General features: G+C 39.3%; 1 protein-coding gene across 1 annotated transcript in view; it reads right to left on the bottom strand.

The window, feature by feature from the left end:
• The window catches only part of DGKK (diacylglycerol kinase kappa), a gene marked incomplete at both ends in the record, with an annotated part of 129,038 nt that overhangs the window by 71,878 nt on the left and 31,040 nt on the right, over positions 1 to 26,120 (bottom strand). Inside the window, 5 exons of the mRNA XM_084870818.1 lie at positions 303 to 409; positions 873 to 1,008; positions 10,626 to 10,730; positions 12,840 to 12,920; positions 14,649 to 14,759. Coding sequence (XP_084726944.1) covers positions 303 to 409; positions 873 to 1,008; positions 10,626 to 10,730; positions 12,840 to 12,920; positions 14,649 to 14,759 — 540 coding nt within the window. The remainder of the gene's footprint in view (positions 1 to 302; positions 410 to 872; positions 1,009 to 10,625; positions 10,731 to 12,839; positions 12,921 to 14,648; positions 14,760 to 26,120) is intronic.

Consider the following 26,120-nt stretch of genomic DNA (forward strand, 5'->3'; position numbering starts at 1 on the left):
CCCACGGGCCAAATGCTGCCCGCAGAGGAGTCTGATCCTGCCCGCCAGGTTTTTTGGGCAGTGAGCGCAGCCGAGGTGTTACAGTAGGAATTAGTAGTTCATATAGTCTGGCCCTCCAGCTCTCTGAGGGACCGTGATCTGGCCCCCACTTTAAAAAGTTTGAGGACCCCTGGTTTAGATCATGAGCCTGGGAAAGAAGCTTACTTGGATTGTCTGAAGACAGGAAGAAATCTTCCTTTCCCTATGTGTTCTGACTGAAGGGGTGGTAGAAAAGAATGGCTGAGAGAATGGCTGGTACTCACTATTTCATCAGCAGGTATGAGGAGATCATCAGTGACGGACAAAGTATTCCACTTACAATCTTTGCTTGCTCTCAAAGCACATAATATGTGAGACTTCACTTTGCATACTGCGAAAAGGAGGAAGAAAAAGGTGGATGTAAATCTGGTAATGAAGAGTCTAATTCCCTTCCCTAAGCTTCTCTGAAAGTTAGAACCTATATGCATCTAAATAGTCCTGATGTACTTTCGTAGGCCAATTTTCCATATGATTCAATTCCTTTTTATTCTTACTGAATTGTAATTCTCTATTGTCTGATTTGAATGGAAATCAATAAGAATGAGGTGATTTATGTTTTTCCAACCCTTTTGACCATATTGTTTGATCCTCCAAGACCCAGCCCTCCATTTTGATTCATGAGAATTCCCTCTCATGCAAGATTCTTCGCATCTCCTTTACTCATTCTGTTCAGTGTCAGAGTTAAACTTACACTAGAGTCAGTGACATAGTGTGAGTCAGTGATACTAAAGTCAGATGAGCTCTTTCACCTCTATTTCTATCTACTTTATTTTCTAAAGAAATCTGAAACGCACCTTCACAGGTGATAACATTTCTAGATAAGGCAGGAATGCTCTCCCGGCAAACATTGCAGTGTTGGGTCCGAGGGCTGTGGCTAGAATACCAATAGTGCATTCCAACAAGGTAAGGGTTGTTTTCCGCTGTAGGTATCTAAAATAAATCAGAGATAATGGAGAATTAATCACAGAGACAAATTAGGTAAGGCTAGAAAATCTGCTACTAAGGCTTCAATGCCCAGAGCATGTGAAGAGGAAGAATAAATGTTAGTCATTACCTAACAAATCTCTCACCTCTGTTCCCCTCTAAATACACACACACACACACACACACACACACACACACACACCCCACACACACACATTTGTGTATAGAAACCTGATTGATTTTTGTATGTTGATTTTTTAAAATGAATTAGATTGTTCTAACCATTATTTTTATTGAATCGTCAGGTTTTCCTATGTATATGATCATGTCATTTACAAATGGAAAGAACCTAACTTCTTCCTTTCTAATTTGGGTGCTTTTATTTCTTTTTCTTGCTATTTTCTCAGGCTAAGATTTCTAGTTACTAGATTGAAAAGAAGTGGTTAGAGTAGGAATCCTTAACTTGTAACATCTTACAGGGCACGCTTTCAGTTTCCCCCCATCTATATATATAAAAGGCTAAGCAACCATCTGACTGTCTGACCAGTAGCTATGATGCACACTGACCACTAGGGGGAAGATGCTCAATGCAGGAGCTGCTGAGCTGTGGTGACTTGGCAGTGGCATTCCTCAGGTGATGCACCCTGGAACCAGAGAGGGGGGAGCCTGATTCTGGGGTGTGTCACCCAAGAACCACCCTCTCCCAATCTGGGGCCCCTAGGGCAGCGTTTTTCAACCGCTGTTCCGCGGCACACTAGTGTGCCGCGAGATGTTGCCTGGTGTGCCGTAGGTGCAGACAAGAATTTTATAATTTTTCACTATTTTGTTTACTTAATATTTCATAATAAAGTAATTATAAAATACTTTCTTTGTGTTTATTTGATTCCTATTCAAGAGAATTACTTTATATATAGTCAATATAGGCACAGAGTTAAATTTTTTAACATTTTCTAATGGTGGTGTGCCTCGTGATTTTTTTCATGAAACAAGTGTGCCTTTGCCCAAAAAAGGTTGAAAAACACTGCCCTAGGGTCAGAGAGCTGGTTTTGGCCTGATCCCTACAGGCCATGCAGAGGGACCCTATCTGCAGGAGGGACCCCACTTACTCCACAGATGTCCTTTGAGCCCTGGTGCCGCCCCAGGTACGGCAGGTCAGGGAGGGACCACAGGGGTTTGCTCTAAGGTGTGTCAGTCTGGTCTCGCCCAGTCCCACTCTGCTGGCCACCTTCTAATTTCCTTTCAATGTGCATGAATCTGTGTACTGGGGAACTAGTTGATTATAATGCTAGCTATGGGCTTTTAAAAATATGTTTTTATTGATTTTTATCGAGAGGAAAGGGGAAGGATAGAAACAGAAACATTGATGAGAGAGAAACATCACCAATTGATCAGCTACCTCTGCACACCACCTACTGGAGATTGAGCCCGCAACCTATGCCCCAATCCAGAATCCAACTGGTGACCTCTTGGTTCCTGGGTTGAAACTCTATCACTGAGCCTCACTGCCCAGGCAGCTATGGGATTTTTATATATGGCCTTTGTTGTATTGAAATAAGATTCTTTTATACCTATTTTGTTGAGGTTTAAATGATGGCTAGGTATTGAATTTTGACAAATGCTTTTTCTGCATCTATTGAGTTGATCCTGTGGTTTTTCTTTCATTTTGTTAATGTGTTGTATCAGATTGGTTTATCTATATTAAATCACTTTTGCATCACTGGAATAAGTCCCTCTTGGTCATTGTGTGTGACCCTTTTAATGTGCTTTTGAATTCAGTTGGCTAGGATTTTATTAAGGATTTTTGCGTTTGTTCATAAGGGTTACTCTCTTTAAAAAAAAAATATATTTTTTTAATTGATTTTTTTACAGAGAGGAAGAGAGAGGGATAGAGAGTTAGAAACATCAATGAAAGAGAAACATCAATCAGCTGCCTCCTGCACACCCCCCTACTAGGGATGTGCCCGCAATCAAGGTACATGCCCTTAGGGTTACTCTCTTGTGGTTTTATTTTCTTATAGTGTCTTTGCCTTTTTTTTTTTTTTCTTAAGTAGGATTTATTGAACTGGATGGTCCCTTATACTGACATAATGCAACAAATCAAGCAAGCTTGAGTATACAAAATCTATAAATACTTTTTTCTAAAAACATATAGATTTTTTTTTCTCTTTAATTGTAGCCAAACTAAAATGCTATTTTGATACAATAAAGTTCAAGGAAAATCCTGGGGAAAACCCAGAAAGAATTAATTTGTGATTTGCTGTACTCTTTAACTAGAAAGAGGACTAAGGGAGTTACATGTTATAGAAACATAAATACTTCACAAATGATGTTTTTAAAAGTATCTGCCATGGCAAAAGGCACAGTCACAAAATATTTTAATAGGATCATTCTCTGTTAGAAATTCTCAGAAATGTAACACATTTTGAGTCATAATAGGAGACTACCACATTTGTATTTTTATCATGTTTTCTGATATTTAGTACACAGAGAGTGTGAAGTATAAAGAATCCTTAGCTTCTCGGCCTTTTGGCTAAGATCAAGTGTTGTATAATAATTCCTTGCTCAGCTGGCTACATGTTGAGCTTTAACCTGCAGATCAGGAAGTCATGGATTTTGGGCTCAATCTCCAGTATGGGGGTGTGTAGGAGACAGCTGATCAATGATAATCTCGTGCCATTAATGTTTCTATCTCTCTCTCCCCCTTCCTTCCTCTCTTGAAATCAATAAAAATTATATTTAAAAAAAGGATTTGTGCTAATTCTTTGAATGGATTGTTTCTTTCAATAAATTGAGTAGAATTTACCCATGAAGCTACCAGGTTCTGGACTTTTCTTTGTTGGGAGTTATTATCATTATTATTATTATTATTATTATTATTATAGATCCAATTTTTTTTATTTGCTATTGGTCTGTTCAGGCTTTATATTTTTTCCTGATTCTGTTTTAGTAGTTTGTATGTTTCTAGGAACTTATCCATTTCTTCTAGATTATGTAGTTTGTTCATAATAGTTCTTGGTGATCCTTTTTGTTTCTGAGGCATCTGTTGTAATATTTCCTATTTCTGAGGCATCTGTTGTAATATTTCATCTTTCATTTCTGATTTTATTTATTTGAATCTTCTCTTTTATTCATAGACTAGCTAACGGTTTCTAAATTTTATTTTTTTAAAAAATCACCTCTTCATCTTTTTTACTTAATTTTTTTCTGTTGATTTATTCTGCTCTAATTTTAATTATTTTCTTTCTTCTTCTGACTTTGGGTTGTTTGTTGTGTTTCTAGTTACTTGAAGTGCAAGGTTAGGTTGTTTATTTGAGTTCTTTCTATTTTAATGGTATTGTTTATTGTTATAAACCTCCATTTTATAACTGCTTTTGCTGTGTCCCTAGGTTTTGATATGCTGTGTTTTCATTTTTGTTTTTCTTAATATACTTTTAAAATTTCCTTTGAATTTCCTCTTTTACCCAAATGGTTGTTCAAGACTGAATTGTTTAGCTTCTAAGTATTTGTGATTTATTTATTTATTTATTTATTTATTTATTTATTTATTTATTTGCTTTTATTGATTTCTATTTCATTACCTTATGGTCAGAAGAGATACTTGGAATGATATCCATGCTTTTAAAATCTGCTAAGGCTTATTTTGTCACCTAACATATTATCTATACTGGAGAATGTTCTGTGTGCCCTTGAGAAGAATCTCCAGAAGAATATATCTTCTGCTATCATTGGGTATAATTTCTGTATATTTCAGTTAGGTCTATTTGGTCAATAGTCTTATTCAAGTCAGGTGTTTCTGTATATTGATTTTCTTTCTGCAGAAAATGTATCCTCTACTGTAAGTGGGGTAGTGAAGTCCCCTACTATTATTGTATTGCTGTCAAGTTCTGCCTTCAGATCTTTCATTATTTGTTTTATATATTTAGGTAGGATGTTACATGCATATATACTTATGATTGTATTGAATTGATCCTTTTATCATCATACTAGGGGTCCAGTGCACAAAATTCGTGCATGGGGGGGGGGGATGTTCCTTCAGCCCAGCCTGCACCCTCTCCAATTGGGGACCCCTTGGGAGATGTCTGACCACCAGTTTAGGCCTGATCCCTATGGACGTCCTTCTATCTGGGACTGCTGGCTTCTAACCACTCACCTCCCTGCCAGCCTAGTTGCCCCCAACTGCCCTCCCCTGCTGACTTGATCTCCCCCCAATGGCCCTCCCTTGCCAGCCTGGTTGCCCCCAACTGCCCTACAAGCCTGATCTCACCCCCAACTTCTCTCCTCTGCCAGCCTTATCATCCCTAACTTCCTCTGCCTCAACCTCCACCACCATGGCTTTATTTGTAAGGAAGTCAGATGTCCGGAAGATGGCTGGTCAACCTGGTCTGATTAGCATATTACCCTTTTATTAGTATAGATAGAATATATAGGATAGGATTGCTTAAATGGGGAGGGGGGAGCCTTTTTCTGGAAGAGATGCTCTTGGCAGATAAAAACATATAATCCCTATAACTGGACTGATAGCAGCCATATGTATTATACTGCCAAACCAGTCATTAAAAATTAAACTGCTTTCTTATACCTTACACCAAACAGCTGTTGTCCTTAAAACCCCTCCGCAGCCCTCACCTTAGGTTCTGCCTTCGCAGTTCACCCAGGTTAGGTTTTGATTGGTTGGTTTCTATGCTAGTCAGTGTCAAAAGCTCCACCTCCTAGGCAGCCATTGGCTCCTGGCACTTCACCCAGATTTGGTTCTAATTGGTTAGTTTCTATCCCATTCAGCTTCTCTGGGCCTATCTCTGGGCTGATCAAAGAGATGGGGCTTATCAGTAGTCCTGGAGGAGGCCCTGAGAAAAACAGAGATATGGCTGCTGATGAAGCTGGGAGAGAAAGAGAGAGGCAATGGCTGATCAACAGCAGCCACAGGCTGCGGATCAGACCATGCCTCTCTTTCTCTGCAGGCCTCTCTCTGGGCCTGGTCTGCAGCCCCCTAGGCAGTTAGTGCTGGGTCACCACAGCAACCCAGCACTGACTTCCTATGTTCAGTGGAGCCTTGGTTATTATAGACCCTGGCTATTTATATATATAAACTAAAGCCTGGTGCATGAAATTCGTGCACTTGGTGGGGGTTGTTTAATTCAATTGGCCATTAATTTATAGTCTCCTCTATGATCTTTCCTGAGCCCTCTTGGAGTCCAGGAGCTCTTGGGGGATGTCTGACTGATGCGGGGGACCTGCCTAAGCCATCAGTTGGGTATCCTTAGCGCTGCCATGGAAGCAGGAGAGGCTTCCGCCACTGCCATTGTGCTCACCAGCCATGAGCCTAGCTTTTGACTAAGCAGAGCTCCCCCTGTGAGAGCACACTGACCACCAGAGGGAAAGCTCCTGTGTTGAGCATCTTCTCCCTGGTGATCAGTGTGCATCATAGTGAAGGGCTGTTCCACTATTTGGTCAATTTGCATATTAGCCTTTTATTATATAGGATAATGTCCTCCTCTGTCTCTAAAGACAGTTTTAGAGTTATTGTCTATTTTGTCTGATATAAGTATATCCATCTATACTTATTTGGTTACCATTTACATGAAATATATCTTTAATCCTTTACTTTCAGCCTATGCTGTTTAATTTTAAAGTGAGTCTCTTATAGACACCATATTTCTAGATTGTGTTTTTTACTTAGATTCTCAAGAGTTGCTGGAATTCTGCTCTCCTTTTCCCTTGTGGGAAGAGAACAGGCCAAGGGAATTACTATTGGCTTCAAGCTCTGCCAAACTGAAGGATGGGACTACGTAGGTAAATGGCTTACTATGATTTTCTATGTGGCGAGTCTGTCTCTATGCTCCATAGAGTTTCCGCAATTTCTTTATAGTATTCTGAAACTCTCAGAAGCATTCTAGTTGGCACATATTTGTTTATTTGTTGTTTTTGTAGGGAAGAGGCTAAGCTTTGAGATTTCTTAGTCTGCCATCTTGGTGATGTCAATATAAAAATTAATTTTCTATACAATATTTTAAAAAGTTGTTTAGTTTGCTTTAAATACTGCCAATTAACTCTGCCAGTGGTGGCTCAGTTGGTTGGAATGTCATCCTATACACCAAATATGGCGGGTTGTATTCCCAGTCAAGGCGCATACCTAGGTTGCAGGTTCCATCCTCTTTGGGGCACATGTAGGAGGCTACTGATCAATATTTTTCATCTCTCTCTCTCTCTCTCTCTCTCTCTCTCTCTCTCTCTCTCTCTCTCTCTCTCAACAATTTGAAAATTTATAAAAAAAATACATACATAAATAAATAAATGCTTCCAATGACGTGGAGCTTTCTACCTCAAATGGCAGCTGATACCATTCTTTCAGCTCACACTGAATGTTAGAAAGTTATTCTACTAGGCCAGTGGTTGGCAAACTTACGAGCCTCATACGGCTCTCTTTGGCCCCTTGAGTTTTTAGCAAAGGCCAGCTTAGGAGTACCCTAAATAATTTAATAACAATGTACCTACCTATATAGTTTAAGTTTAAAAAATTTGGTTCTCAAATAAATTTCAATCATTGTACTGTTGCTAATTGTACTGTTGATATTTGGCTCTGTTGACTAATGAGTTTGCTAACCACTGTACCAGGCCAAAGGTGAAGAAAATTTTTTTCTAAAATTTAGAACTTTAGGAACATTGAAAGGAGTATTTTGCAAGAGTCTTAGTTCCCCGTCTTTGGGGTAATTCAAGTAAAGGCTACATAACTTGATCTAAAGATGCTTTAGAGTCTTAAAATCTATAGTCTATTTCTAAGGTTCATTCCTGTTCCCATAGTTAATGGTTTTGTGACAATTAATTGTTAGAAAGAGCTAAACTTTTAATCTAGTTTTCCATGCAGCTCTATTTCTATTCCCCTCCTTTATTCTTTAAGTCTCCCAGGCTCAAACCTTTCATTTGCCTGTGACTTATTTCTCTCATTTACCTCTCATATGTTTCAGTTCTCCTCACTCCAACTTGGTATCTACTATTTGTCTTCCCTTTCTATCCTCATCCTGAGGCTTAACTTTGTCTTTCTTGCATTAATTTATAGTCTCCTGTATGATCTTTGGTCTCCAGTTTATCCCTTGTCTAATCCAGCTTATATTTGTAAAGTATTCCTTTGATGAACTATCTCCCCTCTCTAATCCATCCTTAAACCGAACTTTGTTCATGTTGCAGTTCTTCCTTACTCTTTATCCTGACATTGATAATCTTTCATAATAAAGCTCAACTTACCTCTTCATATACATTTCTTAAACTCATTTTCCCAAACTCTTCTGGTAAAATAGAGTCCCCTTTCACTCTATTTCAAAAAGTTTCTGTTTTTCTATTACTCAGATTTTGCTTATGTCAATTCCTCTGCTCAGGACTTCTGCCTGTCCCTAACTAATCCCCTGTCACCAATAAAATCCTATTCATCTTTCAAGTTCAGTCACAAATTTTTCTTTTATAAACTCTTCCCAGAGTACTCCAGCCCATATTTATGTCTTTCTGCCTTTAACTCCCATATTACTTTAATGTCTGTTTTATTAATCTGACAGTCATTCACTGCCTTGTAACATCTCTGAAATTTGTTATTTATCTTGAGTACTGTCACTTAACTATTTCTTTGTGTATATTTTGTCTCCCACAACTACCTAAAAATATTACTGTGGCCAGGAGCAGCGACACATTTTTCCAACTCTCTATAGAACAGAACTGGGCACCTAGTTAGTAGGAACTCACTCCTTAATGTGTACTGACTAATTTCCAATAAGTTATCCAATTGCTTTGTAGTGACTTTAATAAACCGCTTAGTTAATTATTAATCTTTCTTTATAACTCACATCAGGCATTGGTTGTGACAGAAATAGAATAGATCGTTGGAGTTGAGCTTTATATGAGAGAAAGTATATTTGACTCTTAAGTCTTAAGCAAGATGAATTGCTGAGATGCTAGTGGTGAGACATTTTAGTTCCAGCTAAAAGTATTCCTTAATAGATTTAGGTCCCTAGAGCAGTTCTACAGAGTTTGTGATTACAGCCTGAAACTCAACTCTTTCAAAAGTGTAAACAGGCAGATTGTTATTTTTTTTTTCCTTTGTAGTTTGTGCAGGGTAGTCAACAACAAGGTGTTTAATTCAATTGAGCCAGAAATTACAGATAAGGGCTCTTATAGATTACTTTGGAAGTTTTTGCATTATCAGAATAATAATTAAAATTCAAAATATCCTATATGGCCTTTTTCACCAAATTGAAAATATATGATTCATGAGAAGTGCTCCAGTTTGGATAGAGATAAACTGAGGGAAGGAAAGGGATTGGTCTACAGAAGGGAGAATGGGAGCAAGGAAGTCATAGTTTTTTTGTGGCTACCTCTAGTGCTGTGCCATAGTGGCCTCATTGTGGGTGGGCAGGAGGAACAGGATGTGCTTCTCCATCAGGAATGGAAGAAGATAACAAAAGAGTTAAATGCTGAGTCTTAAGTCACACAAAGACCATCTTCAGTTTCTAAGCAAAGAATTTCTCAATCGATCATATTCAATATGTCCTAGGAGAGGCCTTAATGATATGTGGAGAGGTATGTAGGCCCCAGTTCAATGAACTTGTGATGTCTCATAGCCATTATTAGCACAATGTATAATTATGAAACTAAGTGGTCAAAAGCCTAGGAAATCTAGGGGAGTGAGGACAGATAGCTTTTCTCCATGGCATTGATTTTACTTCTAAAACCCATTATTACCAAGCCATAGACTGCACTGCTTTGTCCCAAATGCCTATAACAATATTCTACCCTTTGCTAGTTATTTAAGACATCATGATTTTTTAAAGGGTATATTTGTTTTTCCATTTATCTCCAAGAGCTTCATAATAGATTACCCTCATTTATTCATTCAGCAAATATTTGTTGAGCTTCTGTATGTGCCAGACACTGTTCTAAGTAAACAAATGACAAAAATCCCTCCCCCTTTAAAACTCATGTAACTTCTAAATGTGGTAGGTCTGAAGAATAGTGGGCTCAAGGCATAGCCCAGAGTTTGAATGGTGACCATTTATGGCAGGGAGCAGTGGGGTTTGGTATTGCTACAGAGAAAAAGAACCCTGCTAAGCTTTGAGTAGGACCACTCCTTGCTCTTCTCTCTACATTTCTTTTCTGGAATATAATAAACATAAAGGCAGAATTATGTAGTGGTTAATGAGATAAGCTTTTCCACTGAGTAGTTACTTTATTTTGGTCTACTTTTCCTTTTTGAGTCTGTTTCCTTAAGCTGTTACTGTAGTTATTTAGCAGACCCAAGTCAAGGCTACTGATTTCTAACATAAGAACATCTAAATTAGATTCTCACATACATCTTAAGTGCCTTATCCACTGACATATAGTGGTATCTACATATCAAATAGATGTGTACAGAGGAGTGATTCACTTGGACTCAGACCACATACTTTTCAAGGTCTGGGTCCAAGTGAATCACTCCTATTTATAAATAGTTTTGAATAGGTTTCCTAATGATGCTCGTCTATAATTCCTGACCAGATGGTCTCTGCTTCCATCTTCTTATTTCCCTGTTTGAAAGATGATTTAACTCAGTCAATTATGAGTTTATACTTCAGTGTTATGTGGATTCTCGACTATTTCCTTACCTTACGAATTTCTCCCTGTTGAACAGTTTTTATGACATTAATCCATTCTTCCATGTCTTTCCGGTTGGGCGCAGCCAGGATAAGTTTTCGTTGTGGTGTGATAACCTAAACAAAAAGTCACATTATTAGCTGGTTCACACTCCACAAATTTGCGCCCAAACAGAGCCTCTGAATTCTTAAAGACCTAGACGGGTCTACCAAGCATGACCCAAGTGACTTTTTAAACACAAGTCAGGTGTTCCCAGAACCACTTGCAGCTCCCTATATCCCCACCCAAAATAATAGTAATGATAATAGTAACAAATAACACTTTAATGACATTTACTATGTTCTTGTATTGTTCTATTGCCATGTATGTATATTAGTTATTTCAATCTTCATTAAAACCCCATGATATAGGGATTCTCCCCGCTTCATAGTCAGGAAAACAAAGGCTAAGGGAATTAAATGACTTGTCCAGGGCCCCCTAACAGGTTCAAGTGAGAATTGAAATCCAGATTCTTTGGCTCTGGAGCACATGCTTTCAAACTCCAAATGAGGTTGTCTGGACATCCTACTCATTACTGCTTTGTCTACTTAAAAATGGTAGAATGGGCCTTAGCTGGTTTGGCTCAGTGGGTAGAGTGTAGGCCTGTGGACTGAAGGGTTCCAAGTTTCATTGCAGTCAAGGGCACATGCCCAGGTTGTGGGCTGGCTCTCCAGTAGGGGATATGTAGGAGGCAGCCAATCAATGAATTTCTCTCAACATTGATGTTTCCATCTCTCTCCCTCTTCCTTCCTCTCTGAAATCAATAACAAAATTAAAAAGATGGTTTAAGGGTATATGGTTCATAAAGGTGTGCCTCTCTGTTTGGGAAGAGAGCAAGAATGGAGTGAGAAATCTAAAAATCTAGTTTATTTATTTTTTCTTATAGTCAGGGACAACCTGAAGAGAACTTTACCATTGTATCCCTTAATCCTGCTTATTGCAAGAATCAAGGCGAGAATGAAAAATCCATGCTGAGGGTCTAATAGAGGTAGAGTATGGCCACGAATTGGTCTTTTCCCAGAGGGAATAAGGGAACATGGATAACAATAGCATCAGTCATTGCTTCAATGGCCATACTTGCCATTACTACCAAACATCTTAGAACTTGCACTTTATTTTTCCTTCTGTGATTAATGGGAATAAGAACTAGTGGGAATTGTGATAATAACCACTCTTTTGGTCAAAACCCATTTTTGTATGGGGCTGATGGACATTGTCTCTGTATTTCAATTAGGCTAAGAGGCAACCTAGCCCTTGAGATTTCTTTGTAGAGTGGAGACAAAAAACATTAGCCTATATGCTCATCAGCCAAAGGTTAAGCTTTTGGGGATAGGTAAATAAAATCATTACCTTTACCCTGGGTAAATGTGATATAATGAGAGAAATGAGAGGAGGGTCTCTCTTATAGACCCTACTCTCCTTTAAAAAGTGAATAGAATGCAGACCAGCCAAAGAAGCAGGATATTGGGCCTGTAGCTTTTTAGTCTAAATATAACCTTCCACCTTCCTGAAGAGGAAACCCAGTCTCCATGATCCAACACAGAGGCTGGGAAAAGACAGTTCAGGGAGGAGATGGGTAGGAGAATACCTGAATCAATGGACTTGCTATTTTTCAGTGAGCTTTCTGATCTGAACTCACTTCAGTGCTCAAAGCCTTATGAAATTTCAGCAGTGCCAAATTCTTGAAATGCAGAAAATCCTCTGCTTTTTTTTGAGGTATTCTCATTAGCAATCTGAACATAGGGTAGTTTTCGCTTTGGATTTAGGCTCTTATCTTCCTCTTCAAAGGAGAGCATGTCATATAGCTTGATTATCCTGATATTTTCTGTAACATATTAGCAGTCTCTTGAAAGCCTCCCAGTGATACTCTAAATCATCTTCATTAGGAGGATTGATTTTTGTAATAGTCATTCCCCTATTCCCAAATCATCTCAGTTTTATCACAGATTGGTACTAGGGAATAGGGCCATCACCTTTTTCCTCCTATGGTGGAATGGTCAAAGTGTTTACATGAATGAGCTTTAGCACTTGTTTGCAATGCTACTTTAAGTGGATGTCTATATACATTTGGGATCAAAGAAGACTTGGGAGACCTGAACTCCAAAAAGGCAACAAGTAGGTGCGGCAAACTTTCTTCCCAGCTAGCTCCCACCCTGGGCCATTTAGTCATTCTCAGCCTTACTTACGCAAAAACTGTGGCAAAGGTTTCTACAGCTAGTTTCTGCCAAAGCAACATGAGACAGATCAACAGTTTCGAAGTGTGCAAACTGGAAAGATAAGAGGGAAAAGGAAAAAAGAACAATATGGTTAATGAGACAAAGATACACTAAAAAGTAAACACACACACACACACACACACACACACACACACACACACAAATAGGTGTTTTTGGCAGTCATGATGTGATCATTACTCTGGCTTGAGTGCTGGGATTTATTTAGCATCATGCTTTTTGTTGATAAAACATGTGACAAATAAAAAACAAAGCATATTAAACCAAAACACAACTCTTCTCAAAACTTTGATGTGGATTTATAGGAAGGCCTGGGTAATTCAGAATTATTCAAAACTAAAAGTTTATGTTGGAGAAATAATTTGATGAAGTCTAGCTAGGAGCCTAGTGGAGCAGATAGGAGTAGCACCAATTTTATCAGCCAGCAGCCTTTGTTGTTAGTCCCTTCTAGTTTTAAAGCTGTGTCTTGTTATACACTGGCTATAGTAGGTAATACCTAGCCAGCAGCAGGAAATCAGTAGTATGTATACAGAGGGCCTGGCTTCAATGGTATGCAACCTGTGCAGTCATAAAAGACCTCATGTTCAGAAGGGCCTCACCCTTGGTTTAATGCTCTGCTGTTGCAGTCTTGAAATTCTTAATATGTTTATCATTTAACTTGAGTTTTATAAGTGAAATCCGGTGGGACAATGGGTCATGACCATGAGCAGAGGAGATATGCACAATATGCATGTTCACCCCATATTTTGTCACTTATTTGAATTCAGGATACCCATGATCATAGAATTCCAGTGGACTCAAGATGTGTGAGAATTCAATGAGATTCAAAATAAGTATAAAATAAGTATGTTACTAGCTATGACTGAGTAGGGGATCTGACAGCCCTCAGAGACCACTTATTTGGTTGGAACTAGAACTCATTTCAAACATAGTAGTGATGTTCTAAGAAACATGAACAACCAAGTAACCCTCTTATATTCTTTCTTGAATATGTTACTTCCCTGAATTAGCCAATCATTTATGTTGAAAGTTATAATATTGAAGAAAAGGAAAAGATAGGGAAACCCATAATTCATTTTCTTTTTAGAAAGTGTTGGTGGAATGTATAAGTGTCAAGATGTGAAATAAAAACAGTTGAGTTGCTTTTGTGTACTGGTAAGAATAAAACACATGTGTTTTTGAACCACCATATGCAAACTATATAATTTTGATTGTTCTTCATGAGTTAAATACTTTCCTGTTTGCTTTTAAAATGGGCTTTGTACAATATACAAACAGATGGCAAAATTGCTAATAATTTAAATTTTTATTTTTTATTTACTTACAATGACATCTGACAAATAAAAGATGCCCCGACAAGTCATTGCTTTATATTTTTGTATCTTTATTGGCATTTCTCTTTACATTTTAAATAAGAGGCCAGTATTTCTTATTTTATATTGGGCTATACAAATTATGTAGTTGGTTCAGGGTGCAGAAGAGCTAACTGAGGAACTTATAAAAGGGGAGGGAAATGGGAAGGGGAGGGGAGAGAAAAGTGCCCCCCATTTGCCCCAAAAGTCCAAGTTAAAGGAAGACTAACTTCTGCCTCAATGTTTGCCAAGTGTCCTCATAACACATTTTCTGGCACCCACGCACTAACCCAATGGACAAGATTTTATACATACTAACACACACACACACACACACACACAACACACACACACACACACACACACACACACACACACACACACACACGTATGCTATGTATTCTCTTACCGCAGGATGGTGTGCAAAGCAGAGCCTTTGTCCTCGAACCAGAAAATATCTGAGCTTCCATCTCTTGAAGGAGTTACAGCTCTTCAGCAGAGGTCCTTCCTTCAGTATTTTCTGAAAGATAGAAGCACAGAGTTGTTGAGTAATTAGATCAATTTGCAAGACTATATAACTTGTCCTCTAAGTTGAGAAGATCAGATAGTTGGAATGCTCCATATCTTTTATACATCTGAGAAATCGCCTGAGGGCCAGGAAAGAACTCAAGGAAGTTAATTAAATCAGAAAATGCATTGGTTACCTTTGGATAACACATTCAGTATGATATAGGCTATAAGTTTCTTAGGATAGTGCAAAAGATCATGGAGTACATCTCCATTGGTGGTAGGAGATGTGGAGAAGAGACATTAACACATGATTATGAGAACAAAAGGCCTAAGAAAAAAAGTGGTAGGGAAATATATTGCATTAAGTAAAGGCAGACTTTCTTGATGTCTACAGGTTGTAGCTCCAGAGGGCCTTCCTATCAACTCTTTTAGAGTGTTCCTTTTAGAATATTATGTTAGATCATATCCTTTCCCTGCTCACAAACTTCCAATAGCTTCCCAATATTTTTAGAACCAAATCCAAAGTCTTTACCATAGCTTTCAAAGGATTCATGGTCTGATGAGAGAGAAAAAAGTTACTGCCTTCTGATTACTTTCTTTACATAATTTAGAGTCTGACCACTGATTTCTCAGTTACTTGTTGAATAGACTGATTCGAACCAAACATAGAATCTACTTACCACTTTTATCATTGTGCAAGTTTTCAGTTATATTTATAGATACAAACCAACACGCAAGACTGCTATTTGGGAAAAGTACTCACACCAACCAAGCTGGAACCAAACCTATGCTGAATGGATGAAGGACCAGACTTAGTTTAAGTAACTAAATCAAGGCTGTGTCATGAATTCCATCTATCACTAAAATTAGAATCACTATTAAGTGGTTGTGGAATTATTTTGTTTGGCCCACCTAATATTTTTCAAAGTTTTAAATTAGTTGATACTATTTAAAAGGTAGAACATTTCACATTAAAATTTAAGTTTCCTGATTCTTTAGAATATTCAGAATGTTCGGTAACCTTGGAGCTATGTTCTCAAGTGGCAACAATTTGTTGGAATGGAATAGCAACTGTGCCTCTCAGATGGGGCACCTGACTCCAGCAGGCATTTGAGTTTGGAACCCCAATCTAAACAATCCTTTGCTCCTCCTCTTTTCCCACATATACATACATCTATTACACTTTATGTTCAATTCTCTAACCAATAAGGTAGTATGTACTATGGACAGAACCTCTGTATGTCAATTGAAAAGTCAGTTCATGAGCAATCTGTGTTTACCTGAATCCTCTTGAGAACTTATGGGAGTTTCAAGATATTGTACCATTCTTGAGATGCTTATAAAAGTGTTGGTGGCCCAGTGCACAAAATTCATGTACATTAAAAGGGGATTAATTAGAGGAAATATTTTAATATTGCTATTTATCCTTTCTCTATAATAGAAGTGTTAGAGATAAAAGAAAATTAGTAAAATGTATATGAAAATCTTCCTCCTGTCAGAATCTGGGGCATGCCACAGGACCCAGAGTCAAGTCCCCACCCATCCGCAGTGTCTAAAAATTGGGCAAGACCCAGACCCTGTCAGCCCCACCCCCATTGGGCAAGATCCCGACCTGGTCAGCCCCACCCTTGTCAAGTCCCATTGGGCGGGGTAGGGGGCGCAGCCTCAGGTCCCCCGTGAAGCCTCACTGGGTGGGGGGTGCAGCCCCAGGTTTCCTGACCCAGCCCAGCACCATGTAGCCTCAGGTCCCTGCTGATTGCTCATTAAGGCTTGTTACAGGAACTCGGCCTCCACTGTGGGTGCAGCCATCTTATGTTATGGAAACCTTGCCTCTGCTGTGGGTGCCACCATATTTTTGTGATGGTGTGATGGTCAATTTGCATATTCCCTCTTTTTTAGTTAGGATGACACCAAGGAATCAAGACAGAGAACAATAAGATCTTGTGGGAAGGGAAACAATGGCAAGGAGGGTGAGAAATTACATTTAAATTGTTGAAAGTAAGTCCCAATGAGAAAAGTCTTATTTAAACATTGTAATTACATCATTCTCCTTTCTCTGGTCAGGTAGCCTATGGTATATACTCTAAATGATGATATTTGGTTTTCTCACCTCAACATCATTTATTATTCTATACTAGGTCTTTATAAAATCTAGGCAGTCATAAATATCCCTTTCTGTTAAACACTTAAGTTCAAACTTTTAACTGCTCCAACTTTGTATAACTGGAGCCACATCCATTATTCCTGTCTTTTCTCTGAGTTATTCTACTCTGTTAATTACTAAATGCTTCTCCTACTGTTCTTATTCTATCAGATAGTATCCAATGAAATAACTCATTTTTACAACTTTTGGCTGGATATTTTCCCCTTCCCTCAATTTTCAGTTTAAAGTCTTTATCAACTTTAACGGCTTTCTTTACCCTTGCTGCCATCTTAAGCGCTCTCTTCTCTTCAGGGGTAGGATGGTGGAGTGAGGTGGCAATGAGAAAACATGGAGGGAGATTTGTTCCTCAAGAATATTCCAGTGCCGAAACCGGTTTGGCTCAGTGGATAGAGCGTCGGCCTGCAGACTGAAAGTTCCAGGTTCGATTCCGGTCAAGGACATGTGCCTTGGTTGCGGGCACATCCCGGTGGGGGGATGTGCAAGAGGCGGCTGATTGATGATTCTCTCTCATTGATGTTTCTGACTCTCTATCCCTCTCTCTTCCTCTCTTAAAAAAATCAATAAAATATATTAAAAAAAAAAAAAAAGAATATTCCTAGAACCCTGGACCTTCTGGTCTCTTGAGAAAATTCCAAGCCACTGGTGATTTGAAATACTGAAATAAGTATAAATTAACGTCTTCTCCTAAGTTACTGCCTTCTATAAACCTTTACTAATGATCATTTAATTCCCCTTCTTGCTACTTAAGAAATATTATTTTTTTCTACCCTTACTTGTTCCATGATAATTAATGATGTCCTGCTATTCATTAAAGGACACAGAAAAAATAATTTTTAATCTGTTCATTTGAGGACACAGCAAATCATCAAAACCTTAAATTCTCATTCCATAAATCCAGTATTTGTCAAGTCAAGAAAAGAAAAGAAGGACTTTGTGATGCAATTATCATTGGACAGAGTGCCTCATTAATATTTTCTGAGCTGCAACTATGGACTCCACCTTTTGCTAGGCCTTTTGGGACAGTTAATAAGTTGCAGGCACATTTCCTGTCTCAAAGGTATGAATAGGGGGAGTGGAGGAAGAGGGAGCAGTAATCCATGTAGACAAACACAATGTTAAGCTCAGAACCATTTGAAAGAGCCTTGGGGCTTCATGTACATTGCCCTAAATGTTTACCTTCTGGTTCAGATGAGGGATTCCACCAGGATAGTAGCTATCCATTCATACACCCTGTCATTGGGTACACTAACCAAAGAACAATAATTTCTTCTCTGCTATGATACTAAATTGGTCACTTTGAATGAACTAGCTTTAAGTACAGGGCTGTCTGTTCCATGCTGATTGATAACATAATAGTCAACAAGACCTAGTAGGGGAACTGAAGAGCCCAAGCCAAATGGCTACCAAGTTTTAGGTGATTGTTATGGAATCCTGACAAAGTGTTACCAGCTCATTCCTTTCTTAAGGAGAAGCTAGCAATCCAGGCTGAAATTTGTGTGAAATTTTATCATATTGAAATGTTAGCAACTAATTGAATTAAAAAAAGTTGTAAGACACCCTCCCCGAAAAAAAAAATAAACAACCCACATATTCATACCAAAGTGAGCCCACAGGCAACCATTTTGAAATTTCTAAATTATAACTACTATCACTTTCTCTAGAGGGCAAAGTGAGTGAGTGGTGGGTATTCCTGGCATCAGAGGAGGTTGCAGTGTAAGAGCTCAGAGTTTTTGTGTGAAGAGCCTATACATTTGAGATATATACTGGGTGACCAGATTATTATGTATTATGATCTCTGAACACATAATAATCTGGCCACTCAGTATTAATATTAATATATTTTTATAAAATTAGAGGCCTGGTGCATTAATTCATGCATGGGTGGGGTCTGGTCAGCCTGGCCAGGGGACATGGGCGGTTGGCCGGCCTGCTGATCAAACTCCTTGTCCAGGGGACAATTTGCATATTAGCCTTTTATTATATAGGATATACACTGAATGCCAGATTATTATGTATTCAGAAATCATAATAATCTGGCCTCTCAGTGTATATTACTAAATTGGGAACATATAAATGTTGATATAATTTATGTTAGAAGGCCATACAATTCTTTTAAAGAAGTTTTTTAAATTCTAAACACAGGCTCTATATCATACACTCAGAACTTCAACAATTATCCAAACCTGGGTTGGGAGAAGTTAAAGTTCCTTATCTTTTAAACTCTGTTCCCCTTTCAGGAGAAATGTACTAATCCAATCACTGTTTCTAAAGAAACCATTGTGTAAGCAAAAACTAAAAATCAATTAATGGTCAATAAAATATGTGCATGCAAATCAACCTTTACCTGTCTGGGGCCAGTAAACTTAATAAGGATGTAAGACAAAAATTGGGAGACAGAAACAAACAAGCACATCCTGTAAAAGCAGGAATTGGAAGGAAAGCCCTTGCCTGAAGGATTTGTACAATGCTTCCCAGTTCATGGCCTCTTGCAGATAACATCATCTCATTGCCCCCTCACCACAACCATGTAGAATGTCACCTTGAATTTCCAGATGGTAAATCTGAAGCTTGGGAATTTTCTATTGCTTTACTTGAGGATTCACAATTTCAGAATGCTGGTGGGCTCTGTGTTCTTTCCACTATTCTACCCATGACAAGAAAACTGGGAGTGCCTGATTAATGCGTATACCACAGAATGAAAACACTATCCCCCCAAACTCTGTTGTGAAAGAGAAAACAGTAGATTGCTAAGAATTAAAAGGTATTCAGCTCTGAATACAGAGACATACCCTGCTATCTGAAAGTAGAGCATTTCCATGAAATCTGTGGGAAGTGGAAATGGCATAAAGTGAAGAAGCAATTATTAATTTATATGGAAAACTTTTTTAACATTCCCAGGCCCCCAAAATAAACTACAAAATTATACTAAACTAGAGGATTGGTGCACATATTTGTGCACTGGTGGGGTCCCTCAGTCTGGCCTGTGTCCTCTTGTAATCTGGGACCACTTGGGGGATGTCAGACTGCCGGTTTTGGCCCAATCCCCACCTGAAACTGGTAATCCGACATCCCCCAAGGCATGGAGCATCGCCTGGCCCTGCGGCTCCTGCTGCTGCTGCTCAGTAGTGCTGCCACAGAGGCAGGAGAGGCTTGCACCCAAAGCTGCACATGCCAGCTGTGAGCCCAGTGTCTGGTGCCTGTTGGTCAACTGAGCAGCACTCCTGCTGTGGGAGTGCACTGACCACCAGGGGGAAGTTCCTGCATTAAGCATCTGTCCCCTGGTGGTCAGTGTACATCATAGTGACCAGTTGACTGGTAGTTCAGTTATTTGGTGGCTTAGGCTTTTATATATATAGATAACACATAAGACATAAAATAACTGTATTATCTCCAGTTTTACATTAAGTGTAACACCCTTACAAGCTCTCTTAGGTTTTTCTGATACCCAATGCCACATTTTGTTAATAGATACACAAAATAAATGAAGATAAAATACAGATGCTTAAAGACACAGTTCAAAACTAAGAGGGCTTGATGCTAAGATGCTGACTTCCCAGGGGAAGGAACTAGGAGGGACCACTCCAGCTGCTTAGGGTGCACACTGCCTCTGTAACAGCTGCTGCAAAACAAATGCTAAACACTGTTTTCACTTTTTGCCTTTTTTAAAATAAGAGCAAAACTCCTCTTCTGATTTCTTTTGTTAGCAAAATCAGGTACTGATATAGATCTTTTGTAAAAGCAAAGTGACTTAAAGTGAACTTTCGAAAAGCAGGGGATACCTGAACTCAATACTAAACTGTTAAGGACCATCCCTCCAAGAGGCAATGGTAATCCATCGTGGGTAAGAGATAAGTTCTTTTGATTTTTAAAGTGACTAAGATTGATTAGAAGAATAATGAGAATTCACATGTATACAACACTTTGCAATTGATAATATGCTTTTACTTTAGTTATTGAATCCTCTCAGGCACCCTCTGAAAGGCGGCTAACTCAATTCTGTTCTATAAAAGACACTTTGAACTTCAATTTCCTGAAGTGGCTTGCCTGTGCATTTTTATTTCTAAGATATTATCAAGCCAATTGAAGTTTTTTCCTCTAAAAGGAGATGTTTGTTTTCCATTTTTGAGCTTTTGCAGCATCTTGGGGCTAAAATATTTGTCAGAAAAATGCATGTCATGTCATGTAAAGCAATGAGAGACAACATTCTCTATGGGTAATTTTTCTTGGTGACCATCTTTACGGGTATATAGATACTTCATATAATGGGGCACACATTCTTGGTCCAAGCTGCCACATTCCTGTGGCAACCAGTATTTGTAATGCAACAGATAGAAGTTATGAAAGATAATAGGGTCCTCATACATACTGCAATGCCATGTGACCCACCTGCTGCTTTTTAAACCAGAACATACTACAGGCAGGCCTCCTACTCTTTCCTGTCAATTCTACCTCACATTTAAATACAAATAGCACTGCAGTCTCTCCTCTTAAACTCCCAAGACTAGATGTTTTGTGGACTGAGTGTCGTGCTGAGTTAAATTACTGTAGGTCATTTGGCTTCATTTAAATCCAAGAATATAGGACTTGTTAAGGCAAAGGTAATTCAGGTCTCAAGTATAGGCAAAAAGTCTTTGCCAAAACTGTGGCATCCCTTACAGAGAAAGCTAGAACTTTGAAAATCTCTGCTTAATTTCCTTTTGGATTTTCTGATAATCCAATCTCCAAATACATTATTCCCTGAAATATATATATATATTATTGATTTCAGAGAGGAATGATGAGAGAGAATCACTGATTGGCTGCCTCCTGCAAGTCTCCTACTGGGGGTAGAGCCCACAGCCTGGGTATGTGCCCTGAAAGGGAATCAAACCCTGATTTCCTAATTCATAGGTCAACACTCAACCACTGAGCCATGCCAGTCAGGCTGAAATTCCTTTTTTAAAATTAATATTGTATTGTATATTTGAAAGTTGCTAAGAGAGTAAATTTTATTTTATTTTATCATTAAAATATTTTCCCCAACACTATTTATCCCTTCTATACCCTCTTATACCCGCCCCCCATCACCACACTGTTTTGTCCAGTATTCCACGAAATTTTTGCTTCCTGGCACCGGTGCTCTTTCCTTTGATGCTCTACAACTCAGCATGTATAAATGAATTATCAACAGTGAAAGTAAGCAGTTCTCTTGCTCCATTTTTTTGAAATATCTTCTATAAAATATCTTAACAGGGCCTGTAAAGCATCCCAATTTCCTCTATATAATTAACACCTGCTTAATGCTTAATTGGAAAAGGGCAAGTACAGCTGCTGCCATGACCTCTTCCTATGTTCCTCCCCAGTCCCTAAAGCTTCTACTATAAATGCTATGTCTGTTTTTCTGTGGCTCAGTGGATTTTTGATGGATGAGGTTTTGAGGGATGCATTTGCCTTTTGCTGGCAAAAGGAACCCTATTAGATAGCCAAACTGAATTCCACCATGACTCAATCAAACAGTAGGCAAGCATCATGTCACGTACCACTACCTGTTATTCTCGTGCTGTTCTTGGGAGGGAGGCTCAATCAAGTTGCGGATGAATAGTTTATTACTTCTCAAGTGAAAACCAGACTCCCACTATGTATACAACCAGGGAAAGCAGCCTTTTGCCCATAACTCTTTCAGTTAAAAAACCTGGAACATCTATTGTCTTTGCTTTGGGGCCAAGGGTGATGGGAAGAAAGCCATTTCCTAACTCCGGCCTGCCAAAGTTGATTCAGAGCAACAATGTTTGATTTAGTTAAAATGTAACTCCGGGTGCCTTAGGCTTTATGAAAGGCCAGGCTTGCTGCTTTGCTGAAAAGCTTTATATTCCCCAGGGTCCTGTTGACTTGGCAGGAGTCAGACAGACTGGCTCCAGCACTTACTAGCTGTGTGACCTTGGGCAAATCACTTAACCTCTCTGAGACTCAATTTACTTGTCTGTTACATGAGGATACCTCACAGAGCATGTGTCTGCCACTCAATAAGAGTGGGTTGCTTGTGGATTGTAGAGACAGGGACTTGTGATACTGCTCCGTTCATTTGGCTATTGGAAGCTGCCCTCTCCAGCACTAGCAAGCCTGGCTAGCTAAGGGCAGCAGCAAAAGGATGAGGATTGGGTTGTCTAACTATCCCAGTTTTTCCAGGATATTCATTACTAAAACAAGGAAAACCATAGGTAAACCAAGACCTATTGGGCACCCTAGCACTGAGGAAGATCTTATTGCTCATGTCTGTAAGGACTGTAGCTACAAATGCCTCCCACAGCCTCCTGTGCTAAGGAAGAACTATAGAGGTTCCTCCATGTCCCTGCTCTCGATTAGTGAAATAAAATAAAGTTTAGAATGATGCTACTTTTTTTTTCTGTATAGGCAAAAACTTTAACGAGCTTATTGAATGTTATTCAAAAGATAGTTTATACACATGTGCAAACATATAAATACATTTATTATTTCTTATGTAAATCAGCATTCTATGCACAATGTTTCTGGCTTTCAACACATAATATATAATGAAGCTCTTTCAATATTGGTACATACTGAGCTGCCTTATTTCTTTTTATAATTACACTAAAGTCCTGATGCACGAAATTCATGCACGGGTGCGAGGGGGTTGTCCCTAAGCCCAGCCTGTACCCTCTCCAATCTAGAACTCCTTGGGGGATGTCCAACTGCTGGTTTAGGCCTGATTCCGCAGGCCTGGTCATCCCTCTCACAATCCGGGACTGCTGGCTCCTAGCTCCTAGCCTGCCTTGCTGCCTGATTGCCCCTCACCACTCTGCCTGTCAGCCTGATAGCCCCCTAACTGCTCCCCTGCTGGCCTGATTGACATCTAACTGCTCCTCTGCCAGTCCAATCACCCCCAACTGCCTTCCCCTGCAGGCTTGGTTGCCCCCAATTGCCCTCCCCTCCAAGCCCAATCACCCCTAACTGCCCTCCCCTGCTAGCCTAGTCACCCCCAACTGCCCTCCCCTGCCAGCCTGGTCACTCCCAAACTGCCCTCTCCTGCAGGCCCGGTCGCCCCAACTGCCCTCTTCTGCCGGCCATCTTGTGACAATGTGAGGGCAGCCATCTTGTGATGACATGGGGCAGCCATCTTGTGATAACATGGGGGCAGCCATCTTGTGACATGAGGGTGTGAGGGTCAATTTGCATATTACCTCTTTATTATATAGGATAACATTCCTTTGTATGAATGTAATGTGACTTAATGTGATTTATTTTAAACAGTCTCTTATTGATGGACAGTGGTTTAAAATCATATTCTAGTATGAACAACATTCCAATGACTCTCTCTATATATGTCATTTTGTCTTGGTGTGAGTACATTGATTAGATAAATATCAAGGGTTGGTGACTTTAAAACTAGTCCACTGGGACCATTAAAAACATACGTCTTTGCAAATCTCTCTGCTCTTTCTCCCTTTCCTTTTTCTATTATTGTAGTTTCCTAGGAAGGGTAAGAATCACTAATTGGGGCTTAGGGAGGAGGTGAGCAATTTGGACCCACGCTGACAAAGTACAGAAAACAATAACCTGGCTCTTGGTAATTGCCCTGGGACTAGTAGCCACCAGGAAGGGGAAGTTTGGCTGAGTTTCCCCAGACCTTCACACAGGCTTGAATGCTGGTTTTGTTGCATTGAACTGTGAGTCCTTGAAAAAGCCATTTAGCATCTACAGGATGATGATCATTCTGAATGAGGTTGGGTGTCTGATCCAACTTGAGAATCACTTCAATTCACTTATTTATTTCTCCCAGGGGCCATTATTTCACCCAGCAGGAAAAGCCATGGATGAATAATGTGTACAGATTTCCCATTAGTTTAGCTAACGGATACCATATACTGCAAATGATTTCCTAAATGGGGAGGAAGAAAAACCATAGTTCTTTGAAGAGGTGTCTGAAATGTCATAATCCCACATTTTGCATATGTTAATACTTTGTAACAACATGCTGAACCATGTCCTGGAGCTCCTAAATCTGGGGACTTCAACCTTTAGAGCTATTTTTAAATGTTTTCAACCTAATGCCAAAGGAACTTTCCAAGAATAAAAAGTTGTGGCTCATTTGGCTACAACTCAGAGAGCAAAGTGATGAAGTCTCAGCATTGCTTTCTGTTCACTGGGCTTTAAAAATATCTGTCTCCTTCAAATCATGGCATCACTTGCCTCTCATAATGTGGGTTCAGTAAGCCCACATCACCTAATAATTGGGTAGTTGGAGAGATTGCTTTATTTCCAAACTGGCCCCATGCAGACAGCCATCTGAAGGTGTGCACAGGACCTAAGAATACATTCACTAACAGGTCTCCTGGGGATGAAGTGGTTATATAATAAAGAGGAAATGTTGAAAAAAATTTTTTTTTACCTTTTCTTAGCCTTATGAAGTAGGGTTGATAAGAATCGTGAGATTCGTAGTCAGAAACAAATGCTAGAACTGTTGATTCTGCTTTCTTCTGCAGCAATAGTGGGAAGATGAAATTCACTAATTCACATGTATGTGCGTGCATGTGCGTGTGTGTGTGTGTGTGTGTGTGTGTGTGTGTGTGTGTGTTTGCAAGCTTATTTGTCTTATTCTACCAGTGGTAGTCAAGAGCAAGAACAAGTTCTCAGGTAAGAGCACTTCAGGGGTGAGATTAGATTGTGGATTGGGTGAGGAAGTTTCTATGCAAGCTCTAAAGCTGTGGATATCTTAGTAGCCTCTGAGAAGAGGACTGCCCCTGGCTGAGAAAAATTGTCTCATATGGAGTCAGGAGGCATGGTAGTTTGACAACCCACCAAACTGGAGGGAAGGAAACAGCTATGATTGCAGAATATACTAATCTGTCAAGGAAAACACTATGTTGTGAGCCTTGGTTCCAGAGAAATTACTGGCCAGGTAACAAAATTGAAAAGCTTTGACAATTGGTAAAAGGGGCTCAACAGGAACAAGCTTCCTGAAGTAATAATACTAACAACTGCTAACACTTGGTGAGTCTTTACTATGTAGGAAGCACATATCTATACTAATAGAAACCTAGTGGCTTTTGCACCCTTGCATCATCACAAGATGGTTACTCCCACATTGTCCCAAAATGGCTGCCTTCGTATAGTCACAAGATGGCCACTACAAGATGGCCATCCTCACATCATCCCAAGATGGCTGCCCCACATTGTCACAAGATATCTGCCATAAGATGGCCACCACAA

This window comes from Pipistrellus hanaki (genome assembly GCF_964339955.1).
Source record: "Pipistrellus hanaki genome assembly, chromosome: X".
Taxonomy (NCBI): Eukaryota; Metazoa; Chordata; class Mammalia; order Chiroptera; family Vespertilionidae; genus Pipistrellus; species Pipistrellus hanaki.